Source organism: Pungitius pungitius, chromosome 6 (genome assembly GCF_949316345.1).
Source record: "Pungitius pungitius chromosome 6, fPunPun2.1, whole genome shotgun sequence".
In the NCBI taxonomy this organism is placed as follows: Eukaryota; Metazoa; Chordata; class Actinopteri; order Perciformes; family Gasterosteidae; genus Pungitius; species Pungitius pungitius.
The window spans coordinates 3,163,297-3,177,811 of NC_084905.1; the positions used below are offsets into that span (position 1 = coordinate 3,163,297).

Genomic DNA, 14,515 nt, shown 5'->3' on the forward strand with positions numbered 1-14,515 from the left:
AGATTACATTCCATGAATTGACTTGCTTGAAGAGAAATTTCTGTAACGTCTGTGAAGACCAATAAACCTTCACTCTGAACAGAATTGAATGTCCATCACAGGATCTAATTAAAGCATCCAAACTGATGATAGTGCAGAGTGTGTTAATTATCTGCTTGTTTGTCAGTGTACAAAGCTGAATTCTACTAGAAAGGAGAGATGTTGCGTCACTTTCACAAAGAATAATGATCACAGACAGTGGTTCAGGAAAGCCTTTTCTGCTTTATTACAAAGAAAAGAAGCTTTGAACTTCTGAAAATACAAGATTGGTCTGGATTTTTTTTTATTCTCCTCAATTTGACAATTTTCTGTTTCCTATGAAATGCTGCCGTCTGCTGCTGCCCAAACTGCTTGAACCGAAATACATCCCTTATTTTGACTCCAAACTTGTGGGATGATCTCCATGTTTGTATTTGTATTTTTTTCGGTTGAGAATCCAGCCTTTCCCTAAATTACATTTTAATTTTGTATTCTTTTGATGTAAGTGCCCACAGTGCCATTTGACACCCTGTCCAGCAGATCAAGAAATGTCCTGTTGCGTCCACATATTGCATCCATGCCCACCTCATAAAAACGAGGTAAAAGGCAGGGCAAGATTTCTTCCAAAATAGATGTCATATATATATATATACATACATATATATATATAGCAATCATATATACACATATATACTAATTTATGTGATGCAAAGAAACAAAAAATGTACACATTTCTTACAAAATTGTAACAAAGACTGGAAATTGTTTGTTTGCTCAAGAGCAACGTCGAGGATTTGTCCACATTTGTGGAAACCAAAGTAATCTCCCAGATCAGTTTCCATGTTCGACTGGCACAGAACTCGCAGAGGGAGACGGACAGAGGGGTAAGCAGAGTATGTTGATGCAAATACAAAAAGGTTGAAGTCACTGTAAATGGAAGATAGAAAAATAAAAGTTGCATGAACCCACCCGACCCGTAACAAAAAAAAAAATTGAAAAAAATTCGGGGAGTGTTCATATAAAAAAAAAAATCACAAACAAATTTTGTGTTCTTTTATTACTAAATATAGTGCAACAATAAACATTGCATTTATTTCACCCTTTCACTTGCGTCTGAGGATGTTAACTCTCTTGCCTTTTTTTTCTGTTCTTAACACTTGGTGAGGCGTAAACCTTGTTCTGTCACTGTCCTGTGTCACAGGGTCAGTCCTCCTTTCTAAAAGAAAACAAGCTTCAGATTCAGAGACGTAAACATAACACAGATCCTGCGCAAAACAAGTCAAAAAAACAGGAGGAACCAAAAGAATAAAAACAGAACAAGTGTTGGTGTTTTTGGGCAGCATGAAATTTGGGATAGGCGGCAGTTTTGATGGTGGCGACGACGACCCCCACAGTCAGATAGCCAAATCCTCGAGGAATAAAAACCGAGCCGTGTCAACCACAGCGCCCCTCCTGGACAACAGTGTGGTGTGCAGGAGCCGTTGCGGCCCTCTGGGCTGGTCGGGCCTTAGAAGGCCTGCTGGGCTGGGTTGTAGTTGAATGTCGTTGGCACGTGAGGCCTCTCTTCAAGCTTATCATACTCCAGATGGAATTCCTTTGAGATGCAAACGCAATGTTAACATGGCGGGTCGGTCAGTCAAAACTTCATGACGCTTTGGCAGTGGGTGACAGAGGCTGGTTCCTACCTTGGCTACTTTCCTCCAGTTGAGACAATCAAAAAAGTAGTAGGTTCCCCTCTCGTAGGTGTTGGTCTTCAGTGTAGGCTCCATGCCGGGCGCCCTCGTTATCCAAACCCGCTCTTCTTTATGGTACCTCCAGTCCCGGTTGAAACTGGAGGGCAACGTTATGGACAAGAAAGAAGACAAATGAGAAGACGCAGAGTCTTGAATTTTTCACCCCAACAGCCTCATAAAGCCACAGGAATCACAGAAGAAGAAAGTACACAGTGGGAGCAGCCTCTTGTTAGGGATTCAGTGTCTTGCTCAGGGGCACTTGGAAGCGGGACATGGAGCAGCCGGGTTTCAAACCATCAACCCTGCGGTTACAGGCACGCCGCCTGTGCTCTATGTGGCGCGGTCGCCCAACATTTCCCATGATCACCATCAAAAGGCAGAGAAATACCTTTACAGTTAACTTGTTATGTGTTAAGTACTCACAGCTCTACTGCCGCCAGAAGCTGTAGCAGGTCTCCCCCATTCATGTAGTACAGGTAGAACAACAGGTCTTCGCCGTATCGTGCCAGTTTAATTGCAGCCAGCTGGAGGAAGGACGGCAAAGGATTCAGAGCATTAGTTGTGTGCCGACATGTGCACCCTGAAGACTGCTTCTACTGGCACTGAAGCTCAAGCTTACCTTGTCCCTTATGTGGATGTTGGTTAAGTATTCAGACGGAACGTGGAAGTCTGAAAAGGCAAAAAGTAGGAGTGACTAAAACGTGTAATCTTAAAACATTTTCTCCATTTACTGTCATGCCAACAGATCACAGCTCTTTTTGGTGGGGAAAAAATGATGATGCAATTCTGTCATGCCATTGCTTTGAAAGATCAACGGTCATTGCTTATTGTATGAGTCCTCCCTTCAAATGTAATCATTGACTGTAATCAAATGTAATCATTGATATGTTTCAAAGTGTGCAGTGTAATTTGTTGTAAAAATGGTTTGGACCCAGTTCGGTCAAGTTTTGTAAGATCTTCAAGATCACTGAATCAGGTTTCAGGTAGATTAAAATGTCATCCTCTCCCACATAATTCATAATTGCAAAATTCTTACCGATGTCTTGAGGTCGACATGGCGATGAAGCCCAAGGAGAGGCAAACTTGGGGTACAGGTTTCTGTAAAAGAAAAGGAAAGTTGCAGTAAGCTCTTGGCACGAAAGGCATTTGATAGTAACAAAATAACATATATCACAAAAACACAAACTATTGAAAACACAGTTAACTTGGAAACTTCCCCACATCGGAGTCAGATATGGTACAGGTGGAGGCTGGGGCGTAATTAAACTTAAGATTTACATAAATATCAATCCATACCTGAAACACCTTTTACAGTCACATTTAAACTCTTTAAGATTTACATTTAGACAATTTAAAAGCTACGGAGTCGAGGGTAGAACAGATGCCTTACTCTGGTGAGTTTAAGTTGAGTCCCAGTGTTGTGAGGTCACTTCCGAGCGCCAGATGTACCATCCCCGGATCGGTCTCTGCTGCCCGGATAAACGTCAGCAGGCCAATCATGCCGAATTGGTCCGTCACCATTCCTGAGGGGATGTTCGTCACCCGACCTGCAGAAGCAAGAGAATTCAGAGTTCAACATCAAACCACTGGAACTGGGCTGTGAAGCACAGTCAATACATTACCTCCACATTTTAGACCCACACTTTGTGCAAGCATTGGAGAGAAAACCAAGCCAATTCTGTGATGGTCACAGACAGACAAACGTAAAGAGGATGATCTGAAGAGGGTGATCTGTATCACACTGAATATTCTTGCGGCTTCCACACTGCAACCTATCCAATAAATAACTAACCCCAAATTTAGGGTAGAAGGGATGTCTCAGTGGAATTGGAGCGATACGATTGGCTGAGAGGTCTCACCATCGGGCAACACCTGGATCCCTTTCTTCTGGTTGTTGTTCTGTGCTGTGGTCGTCTTGTCTCCGGGGAACTTTGGCCCATCTGCATTGGATGTGCTCTTGCTTGTGGAATTCAAGTTCTAAAAAAAAAAGAAAACCAGTTCAAAGCACAGAAAAACAAAACAGCAATAGTTAGATTTAATGAGTAACCTTGACACCCGGTCAGAGCGTGGCGTCCTCGGCGGCTCACACTTACAGTTTTGCTGTCGTCGTTGTTCAACGTGGGGTCCTTGTAGTTTGGCCCAGGCAGTGCAGGAAAGTCCTCGTTATGGATAGAGAAATCCTGTGTTTGTTCAGTCGACGGCTTTGTCACCATGCCAACTTAAGGGTGATGATGATGATGATGAAGGACATAGTGAAGTACAGATTATAATTACCCGAGGTGTAATAACCAATAAATCACAATGAAAAAAAAAAGGTATCATAAGCTATTCTTGAAAAAAAAAAAAAAAAAAAAAACCTTGGCTAATGTTATAAACCCAAATCAAGAAGCTATTTTTAATGTTCTCTCTACTCGGGGGAACCTTCTTCCTGAAGCTTAATATGTGTAGATGTAAGACACTTTCTATGGCCTAATGGCCTACCATAAGGAGCCCGTCCAGCCAGTGGGTTGAGCACCGGTGTTGGGTTTCCAGTCCCTTCTCTCCGACTCCTGTCTGCTAACGCAGGGAAGTCTGACAGATCCAGTCCCGTTACATTTTCACTCCCATCTGCAGTAATAGGAAGGTTAGGAACTTGTAATATGTAATGTCACCTTCAACTGCATCTGTGTAGTAATGTGTCGATAATTAACTTGTCAGTCTAATTGTGTTTCCCTGTAATTCTAGGGATAAATGGCCCTTCTCTAAGTATACACTGCTGACCAAACACAACAGCTAGTTACAATAATATTCACTCACCGTCTGTTTCAGCAGTCAAAGATAAATTGATACAATGCTTTCAGGTTTTTTTTTTTAAACTTATCAACACAAAAGAGCCCCATCAGTTTAAACTGCTGATCACTCTGACCATATGCGTTTAGAAGTTATGCTTCTTGCTTCAAGAAGACACACTTCACTGCATTTTACAGTGATCCAGGGCATTTCGTCATGTCAGCAGCTCAGTTTCAACAATTGTGCAGCAAGGTATATGATTATAATCCTCACTGTGCTTCACTTAGAACGTATTTGTCATATTCAAAACAAACACCAGAGTGCTTATTTAAATACAACTTTAAACTAATGATCCCTTAAAATATCCTGAGTAAACACACTAACCTGTGCCGTTGAAGATGTTGCTTGATAACGAGTTGTTCATCCCAAACCCCTGATTGCGATTCATACCGAACCCTGACATGCTGCATAGAAAAAAAAGAAAAGGAAAACCAAAGATGAGGCCAAAAAAAAAAAAGAGATCAACTGTTCCTTCAAAACGTCTGCATCGGGAACTGTAGAGGACACAAAGGAGCGCGGACCTCTGGCCCGATCCGTCTACCTGTTTATGGTGAAGGGCTGGCGTGCTGGCTGCTGTTTGGGCATGCAGATGATACTGGGCGAGCTGCGGTTGGGGCTGCCAAGCCCCGAGCTGCCCATACTATTGGTCCTGCCACTCATTCCAATGCCTTGACCGACCTGAGAGTGGTTCAACATGTTCCTCGTGTTCATCGGCAATGTCCCCCTGTTAAAAACATGAATAGGTCTGATTAGGTGCATTTAAATCTTTACTCATGCCACCTCAAATGTCATTTCTATTCCATGGTTGTTGTTTTTAAACCACACAAGTATGCGTCTTAACTGAGTCTGCCCTCATTCCCACCTGCTTGGTGATGGAGGGGTATGGAGAGACATGGTGGGGACCCCCGTTGTTGGGGTGATATGACTTGGTAGCTGCGTGCCTTGTGTTAGATTTCGATTTAACTGAGGCGTACTGTTCCCGATGCCCCTTACCGAGAAGCCAAGTGCACCTGCAGAAAGACATAGAGGGGAAACCAGAAGAAGAACATTTATCGTCAGACAACAGAGAGAAAGTCCATCTGAAAAAAAGGTTAGTTGATTTCGAGTTACATCAGCAAGAATTCTGCTAAGCTGCTAAGCTCATCTGCATCCTGCCTTCCACACTGTTTACGCAAAGGATTTACTTTTACTTCAAATGTGCTACATGTGAGAAAACTGATATGGGTGTGACGGTAGAAAGAAAGGAAAGACTTACTTTGTGGGCCGTACAAACTTGCACCAAGCTGCGACAGCTGACCCGACGACGACGACGGCGAGGGAGACGACAGCATCTGAAGGAAAACATTTGAAGACTAGAAAGAGTAAGATGACCAGAACGTTCCTCCTCTGGCGTTGAATCAAGACATGACACGGGTTGTGCAGACATGTGGACAAAACTTACATCTTTGTCCGACCGATGTGGGAACATCGACGGCTGGCTGTAGTACATGCTTTCATCAGTGAAGTCATTATCGACTACCTCGACAAACTCTACAAATTTCTTTCTAGCACCAAACATGCCTTTTGTCACCTGAGGAAGAGAGAAGAGCTGCTGTTAAAGATGTGCAAGGGAACGTAGCTTGGTAAGAAGGAAGGAGTTTTTAGTTCACATTTAAACTGATCCCTCTTAAAAACCAGATGTTGAACACTTTAATCTGGCTTCAAAAGTTTTATCTTGAGTTGTTTCACTGTTGTACAACCACTCTTTACAATATGATTGACAACACTGCAACATTATTTGAGCCTCTGCTCGTTGCAGCACTTCCCAGATCCTCCTTTTAAGAAGGCACTTCCAACATAAAATAGAAAACTCATTGTTTTTCTAGTTTCGTTTCAAATCACAATGATACACTTGTCTTCACGGGGTGTTGAAACACGGTTTTCAAAGTATGTGTCCAATTTTAAAACGATGTACACGCATATCGGAAGAGCGTGTTGAAACTTTTATAACAAAATAAACAATTTATACTATACATAACACGATTCACTTAAATCAAGTGACAGCAGCAACAACAGGTGACTTTGCCCACTTTAAACTACCACTGGAATTAGTTATTAGTGTTGAATGATGAATAGTTAGTCAATTTGACAGTTTGAAAATTAACAGCAGCGATGCTAACCTGCTAGTTAGCCAGCGCTAGTGCAGTTAGCTAGCGTTAGCAGGCTAAGTGCTCATATTCAATCTGTGTTAGCTTAGCTAGCCCCAGCTCGTAAGTGGACTGCCTTCACCAGGAGCCAAGTACCACAACATACCGAAGCCTTTCAACTCCAAAACAACCCGACTATGCTCCCCCAGCAGCGGTCACTATACGGCAGTGTGCTGGGCCCTCAGGACCTCCGTATATCCAGTGCCAGCTGTCCGTTTTCTCGGCTCCGTTTACAGCAGCAGCAGCAGCAGCCGGACCAGCAGTGACAATCTGCCGCAGCTAACGGCTAAAGAGTCGGGCCGTTTCGAAACGGGGAAAACCCGGGGAATAAATGTCACATAGCGAAAGCTGAAACGTGAACCGAACCGATTCAGTTTGACAAAAAAATAAATAAGTCAAATCTCCTCACCGCATCAATTTCCCTTCTCTACGTTAGATCCAAGATGGCTGTGTGTACTCTCAATCAGAGAAGGATAGCCTTTACCCTCTGACCTTACAACCGGCTGACCACTTCCGTACACAAAACTCAACATGTCACAAACAGAAAGTGTTCTCAGGGTTAGACCATCAGGCAGCGGAAAACACTGCCATGAACAGCCACGGAGAGTTTGTGCATTATTAAGTGAATATTAATGACAAGTCCTGGGATCATTAGCTTCAGTCCCAACAGAGGAGCTTATTTTTATCAGAACAATCTGAAAGGATTTTTGTTTTTTCAACTCAGTAAGCCAAGATAGGTAACATTGTCATCAGAGTAATGTTTATTCAGTTTTCCATTGGCCTTACGAAACAGACACACCAGCTCCGGGGCCCCAAAACCTTCCAGATCAACTGGTTTGTGTTAAATCAGAATTGATTCTGATCTCGAGATCCTGCCTTGAAGTGAGAATGCATTCAATTGTAGGCATGTGGGCAGAATATTTTGCAGGACAATACAATCATGTTCATGTCCTCTAGTTACTACATTTGGATTTCAGTAATAATACCATCTTCACTATTTCTGGATTTCAGATTAAAATACTCTGCTTTAGGCTGACTTTAGACCTGTGAACGACCTCGAAAGCTCTTTATTAACTTCAGAAACATCAAATTAAGTTTTTGTCAAGAGTTTGACAGCCATGTTTTAAGGAAAAGCAGTTCAGAGATTACATAAATGAGGGCATAATCACATTAGTAATCTAGTAATCACTCAATAGAACAATTCATTACGGTGCTTTCCCTGCTATGGCATATTAACCTGTCTGCCATAAACATGGTCTATAATGGCAGTAACATAGTTCTACGGAGTTGTAGGCCTACTGTTGCCTGTCTGAGGCCCCCAGGCAGTGGATAAGGAGAAGGACATGTGCTAAAACCGGTCTGGCGGGGAGTGAAAACAGACAAGGGGCAAACGGTATTCCTTCTGATAAGGAACATGAAATACCTTCTCAGTTTTATCGAGTTGGAAAATATCCCTAATTAAACTATGCAAGATAGCCTTTGCAAATCACACCCGGGACAGCAAAGGAGTACTTTATCCAGCAAAGACAAAAAGGAAATTATATTGATTTCTTCAAACAATGTGGAAAACTAAAAGCCCATTTGGAGGGGTTACGGCACTAAAATCCTGTCTCCCCAATGACTGACAACACAGTTTAGGTGCTCGCGAAATCTACAGAGCAATCTGTCATTTCAGTGCACATCTTAGTATTTCTGGAATCCTGTTATTTGATTTTCCCTACCTGCCAAAATACTTAATTAATTACCGCCATCAACATCAGACATACAAACACATACAGACTCTGGATTATTATGTAATTTCCCACTCGACTGCCTCGGTGGCACAGACCCAGAAATCTTCCCGGATTGAAACACGATGTAAATGACCATCGTTGCTCTTTCATCACAAGGCCCTTCTTAAGCTTTTCACCCTGCCCCTCCCTCTCTCTCTCTCTCTCTCTCTCTCTCTCTCTCGCCCACCTCTGTCGTCTCAGTGAAGTAGGGGGGAAAGTCATTAGGCACAAATAGGGAGGAGAGAGTGGCTAGCTGTTGCTATCTCCATGAAAGTCAGGGCAAAGCTCAGAGCCACTGAGAGATGGTGAGAGGGCTGCACTGGGGAGTATCCGCCATGGGAATACAATATGTTTTCAGCCCATTAAATTGGATAAACAAATGGCTCACTGCTGAGAGATGGTGAGAGTCATGGACATCAACAGGAAAACATTGGAAGGTAGGTGAATTTTCAATTACAATATTTTTCACACTTATTATGTGTTCTGTTTACTTGTTGACAAGACAGCGTTTTTTGTGCTGTTTTTCAAATGATAGGATGTGGTTCAGCATCATAATCCTGTAATTGCTGCTCAATGCTGATGCAGTATGACAGAGATGCATTACGTTGTTGCAAACTTGTTTGGTTTCTCCCAAGATCAATAACTCCAGAGGGGGCCGTGGTTGGGAATGAACGGGATGCTATGAAATTGACTTGAAGACGCCAACTGACCATTTCAGAGCAACCCTCATCCGGCACTCAGTTGACGCGGAGGACCAGCGGCGCATCCGCGAGACTCTGCGAGATGGGTAATGCCGTGCGAGGCGCCGTTGCCTTCATTCCCTCAGAGCGCTGTCAACGCTTTCTCTTGGGGGACTTGAAGGAAATGCCGCCCGATCGGACCCTGGACCTCAGCGGCCGGCAGCTGCGCCGGCTGCCTGTTGCCGCCTGTGTCTTCGGTGAGTTAGTGAAGCTCTACCTGAGTGACAACAACCTGAGCGCTCTACCTGCTGAACTGCAGGGCCTGAAGAAGCTGCAGCTCTTAGCCCTGGACTTTAACTGTTTTGAAGAGCTCCCTGCAGCAGTTTGCAGATTGCCTCAGCTCAGCATCCTTTACCTGGGTAACAACAAGCTTTACAGCCTCCCCGGAGAACTGAGAGAGCTCAAGGAACTTAATACTCTGTGGCTTGAGACTAATTGCTTCACTGTTTTTCCACAGGTAGTTTGTGAGCTCCCCAATTTAAAGACCCTGCACTTTGGTTATAACCAGATAGAGAGTTTACCGACCGAGCTGAGATTGCTGGAAGAGCTTCGAAGTATATGGCTCGCTGGGAACCAGCTCGCAGCGTTCCCGTCGGTGTTGCTGGAAATGCACTTCTTAGCTGTCATTGATGTGGATCGGAACAAAATACGTCACTTCCCGGGCCTGTCTCACTTGCAGGGGTTGAAACTCGTCATCTATGACCACAACCCCTGTGTTAATGCCCCGGTGGTGGGCGAGGGAGTCCGAAGAATCGGGCGGTGGGCGGACAGCCCGGACGATGTGCTGGAGGGGGATGGATCCAAAGCAGCCAGTGAGACCGCAGCGCAGGTCTCGGAGGGACACCCCGAGGAGGAGCGTAACATATAGGGTCAAGGAACAAAGTGACCTTCAGCCTGCGAGACGCCTGGCAGTACAGGATGATGTTCAAGTGGAACACTTCAAGTCGAGTGAAGTGTTGTTTATCAGGCTGGTGGCATTTGGTCCATATACGGCCAAGTCAGGTTGTTGTACGAGTTGTTGACAAAAAGAGAAATGTCAACCCGGGAATAAAAAGTGCTTAAAATGATTATTTATTTACATTGTGTAGAAGGTTTGTGTCTTATTTGAATAAGTAAAACTCTCTATATACAATTTCCAATGATTAGCTACCTATTAACCATCAAATCATCAAATCGTCTGCCTAAATGACTATTATATATATATATATATTCTACAACTATTTTATCTTACATACCCAACATAAACTTACAGAATGTTACAGGAAACAGTGCATGTTTCTATGTGATGTGTGCGCACAACACTTTCCTGTAAATGTGTAAATTGACTATTAAGTTGGTCAGTAGAGCAGATATTGAAAAAAAGAAATGGAGCCACCACACGCAGTCTCAGATAATATCTGAACCTGCTGACACAAGGTTTTTAATACAAATGATGGATGATTTAAGTCAATTAGTGCACTCCTATCCAGACTAATGCATAATTCATCAGATAGATTGGCGCTGTGGCTTTGAATAGAGGCTGCTAATGGGCCGTAATATCATACGCCATAAGGTTTTCATCCGAAACTGATCATAAATGCTGTTTTCCAATTCCTCAGGGTACCAGAAAAGTCTTCTCTGAACAGGATACAGTGATGTTCCAAACAATAAATGTTTTTGAGGCATTTTGAATTACCAGAATCATACCAGTCTTTTCACTGGAAATGTTAGGACACAAAGAACTACTGTATTGGCTTTAATTGAGCATGCCATTAAAAAGAACTGTGTGAACCTCCCAGACATTCTGGGAACATATACAGTCATCCTTCTGTTTCATTGTTTAAATGCGGTGTCAAAGATGTGCAATGCCTAAACATCTCAGCCCTCAGAAAGGCCCGTGGCTCACTGAAATCCCAAAACCTCCCCAATCCCACTGCCCCTCAGCCCTCTGATTTTAAATATATTTTATCAATATGAAATGAGGAAAAACCACATGCGTTTTCCACCATGCCAAATGGTATATCTGCACAAAAAGAGAGCTATAAATGGATCTTTTCCTTGTGTTTAATAAAACATTGAGTAAACAAAGATGAAAAAGCGTGGTGGCTAAGGTGGTAATGCTGTCATACTGGTAAACCCTTTTCGAAGAGCAAGAAGTATATCAACTTTATGAGACAAAACATATCGCGTTAAAGCTGCTGCCTCCTGTGAAAGTGATGCCGGCGTAGAACCAAACTTTGATGTCACGGAAATGTAAACAAGACACTATGAATCATGGGAAGAGAGCCACTGCATGTTTATTTCATTTGTTCAACACATAAATAACACCTATTAAAATCATTTTGAGGCATTTGAAAAGGATATTTCCATGACATCAAACAAATGCATCATATATAACATATCTCTTTGGTACAGAATTCTATGTCGCCTGCAAAACTCTTACATAAACTCCCTTAAGGCTTAAACCCTTGGCTCCCCCGGAGTGCAGGATAAATACTTGTAGGCAGTTCTTAATTCCAACAACTCATGAATCTTCTTCAACAGCTTTAACGACCACGATTTTGAAACAGTAACTTTATTTATCCTTCTTATACCGTTCCGTAATGTTAGATACAACTTAAAAAGACACATCTAAAATATTGGTGCTTTTGTTGAAAACTAAATAAATAAAACTTTCTCGACATTAAATTGCAGTGTATAAGCTGCACTGTAACAGATAGTGAAGACAAAGAAATAGTGATGGTGGAATGAAGACCTCCTTTGTCAAAGGATCCCAGCTTTAACCAAGTATGAACGAGCTGTAAAATCACTCAAGAAACTGAGACAGAACGTCTCTGAATGAACAAGTAAAATAAATGTCTTGTGTCCCTCAGGCTTCACATACGTTGTACGGTAAGCAATTAAAAACAAAGACAGGATTTTGGGCACATTTTCCAAATCAAATTGCTCTGAAAGAGACTCTGTGAAAGAGTATCACGAGGCTTGCTTATCTGGGACCTTTAAAAAGGGTGTGAAACATTCTAGGAAGTCTCTAAACTATATCAATTCTGTAACAAGTACGTGGGGGGGGGCTACATTCAAAAACAGAATCCTGTGCACGGATGTATGAACCGGCAATAAAGACACGTCTACTTGAGTTATCGTGGGAGTGTCAGGATGTCTGCATTCAGCTATTGAACGCTGGCCGTGATGTGAGAAAATGCCACCTCACAGTTCAACGGACCTCTGAAGGGTTAGTTCATATTCTGTTAGACACGGCAGAGCTGGAATGTAGTATCTTCTGATACGGGCATTATAACAACACCGATGGTAAAACATCAGACTTTAGAAGTGCTGTGGACAATATGCAGAGAAGACAACAGAGAAGAAGTCAAAGTTACAACTAGGCCAAGGACTCAACACAGGACAATACGCAGTAGTTTGTTAGCTTAAAACCCGAAACCTCCATTATATTTGTGTTAACATTGAGCATATACTATAAGTGCTTGTGTTGGGTGCAGTGGCAAAGCTTCACAGGCTCATCCACGCCCCGGGTCTCTGTCGGAGTGTCGTCTCACCCTCTTGAGGCCGTTGGCGTCCCTCCGACACGCCGGAGCCGTCGTCTTCCTCCCCAGGGCGGCCCTCCTTGTTGTTGTCCCCAGGGGGGTCCGCGACTTCTGAGGGCCTCGCCGGGAACTCCCGTGCCCCCGTGCCGTTGTCACGGGCATCCGAGGCCTCGGTCACGGGGCCGATCACTTGAGGAGCGCCAAGGTCCTTCTGCGAGTTTTCCTTCTCCATGCGCTTCCGAGCGTCCTCTCTCCTCTGCTGGATGCGGGTGTTGTCCCCCATCATGACCCTCACCCGCACTTGTTCTGGAGGCAAGAGCCCGCCCCACACGAACTGCAGGTAGCCGAACAGCACGATGGCGCTGAGGAAGGCGAAGTTGGTGGCGACACCGATCACTGCAGACGTCAGGGGGAAGTTGTACAGGACATATCGCACGCCGGTGAAGTAGGCGTGGATACGCAGTTGAGAGGAGTAGATCTGCACTCGTTTGGACATGATCTCGATGACCGCACCGATGGAGGGTTGGAAGGCATTCGTCTTGTACTCTGAGAAGAGCTCAACCTCAATGAGCTGCTTCTGTTCGGCCATCCCAGTCACAAAGAAAGGAGAGAAGAGCAACGTGCTCAGGCTCTGCAGGAGGCTGGAGCGGTAATGCAGCATTGTGGATCGGCCCACCGATGAGACGGTCTTGCCACCCTTGGTGTAACAAGACATCTTGACCATGAACATACCCAGTTTTTCATTCACCGGGGACTCTGGCATCTCCAGCTCCAACGAGACCCGATACGGCTGACCGTACGCCATCACTTGGTCCCTCTCATTCTTGATGAAGGAGATGTTGGCCGTGGGGAATGAGCACAGGACCGACTCAGAGGCGTCGCAGTCGGAGGTGTAGAAGAAGTGCACAGGGGTGGAGAAGCTCACGGTGGGCATGTAGGAGTAATAGAAGCTTCCATAGAGAAAGATGGACACCCAGAGCAGCAGTAACAGGACACAGAACAGGATGGCGGCCTGCAGTAGAGTCCGCCGTGCTTTCAGGAGAGTGACAGATGCCACATCGTGGACCCAGTGGAGGACCGCTCCCATCGTACTTATGATGGTGTCCGATCCGGACTTTCTTCTGGTCCTGGTTTGGTCGGGTGTTCCTCCTTCGGCTCCCTGAGACTGCGGCCCCGGTGGTGGATCCCTGTGGTCATACATCGGTGGGCGGTGCCCCTCCAAAACTGTGTGATCGCTTATCTTCGCCCTCCCATGCCTAATGATCTGATCAGAGAGCTACATTATAGATCCGCCAGCTAGCAGAGGGCTTAGCTCGTGCTTATGCTAACGGTAGCTGCGGCCAGGTCGGCTCACTAGCTAACGTGTTTTAAGCCTACTCGAAAAAAAAATCAAAATATTTACTCCTAAAGGTTAGACGGGGATGGTGTCTACCTGACTTCACCGTCTAAGCTTGTTTTCCTTCTTCTTCTTCTCCTCCTCCCTCCTCCTTTCTTCGACTTCTTTAAAGGTTATCGGCAAACTAGGAATTCCTTCACTACCGCCACCAGCTGGTATGGAGGGAGGGTGTCAAGTGATTATACAGTTTATTTTATAATAAATAAATAAAACAATGGGCAAATGCTTTCTAAATAATAATAATGAGTATAGCATACCAAAATAGTACTTCTTGAGATGTTATGCAGAATATCTATATGTGTATAAGTACTTTTTCC

At 44.1% G+C, this 14,515-nt stretch overlaps 3 protein-coding genes across 6 annotated transcripts; 1 reads left to right on the forward strand and 2 right to left on the reverse strand.

The window, feature by feature from the left end:
* Positions 1–241: 241 nt before the first annotated feature.
* Positions 242–7,316, reverse strand: cnot2 (CCR4-NOT transcription complex, subunit 2). Of its 4 annotated transcripts, none has more exons than XM_037450945.2 (15): positions 7,176–7,316; positions 6,022–6,150; positions 5,836–5,911; positions 5,443–5,590; positions 5,122–5,304; positions 4,905–4,984; positions 4,233–4,358; positions 3,845–3,969; positions 3,611–3,728; positions 3,142–3,298; positions 2,788–2,849; positions 2,371–2,420; positions 2,175–2,275; positions 1,704–1,848; positions 242–1,612 (listed from the first exon to the last, which is right to left on the reverse strand). In XM_037450945.2, the coding sequence occupies exons 2-15, from the start codon at positions 6,136–6,138 to the stop codon at positions 1,526–1,528; spliced, it is 1,575 nt and encodes a 524-aa protein (XP_037306842.1). In that variant the 5' UTR covers positions 6,139–6,150; positions 7,176–7,316; the 3' UTR covers positions 242–1,525. The 4 variants fall into 4 exon arrangements, with proteins under 4 accessions (XP_037306842.1, XP_037306840.1, XP_037306841.1 ...); XM_037450943.2 differs by having other exon boundaries at positions 5,836–5,932; XM_037450944.2 differs by lacking the exon at positions 7,176–7,316 and adding an exon at positions 6,873–7,164 and having other exon boundaries at positions 5,836–5,932.
* Positions 7,317–9,306: 1,990 nt separating this feature from the next.
* On the forward strand, positions 9,307–10,330 carry lrrc10 (leucine rich repeat containing 10). The gene has a single exon (XM_037452084.2). It carries the CDS (start codon positions 9,322–9,324, stop codon positions 10,144–10,146), a length of 825 nt encoding a protein of 274 aa, XP_037307981.2. The 5' UTR covers positions 9,307–9,321; the 3' UTR covers positions 10,147–10,330.
* A 1,199-nt stretch (positions 10,331–11,529) lies between these two features.
* Positions 11,530–14,330, reverse strand: LOC119195702 (seipin-like). Its single transcript, XM_037450853.2, has one exon. It carries the CDS (start codon positions 14,001–14,003, stop codon positions 12,768–12,770), a length of 1,236 nt encoding a protein of 411 aa, XP_037306750.2. The 5' UTR covers positions 14,004–14,330; the 3' UTR covers positions 11,530–12,767.
* Positions 14,331–14,515: the final 185 nt, after the last annotated feature.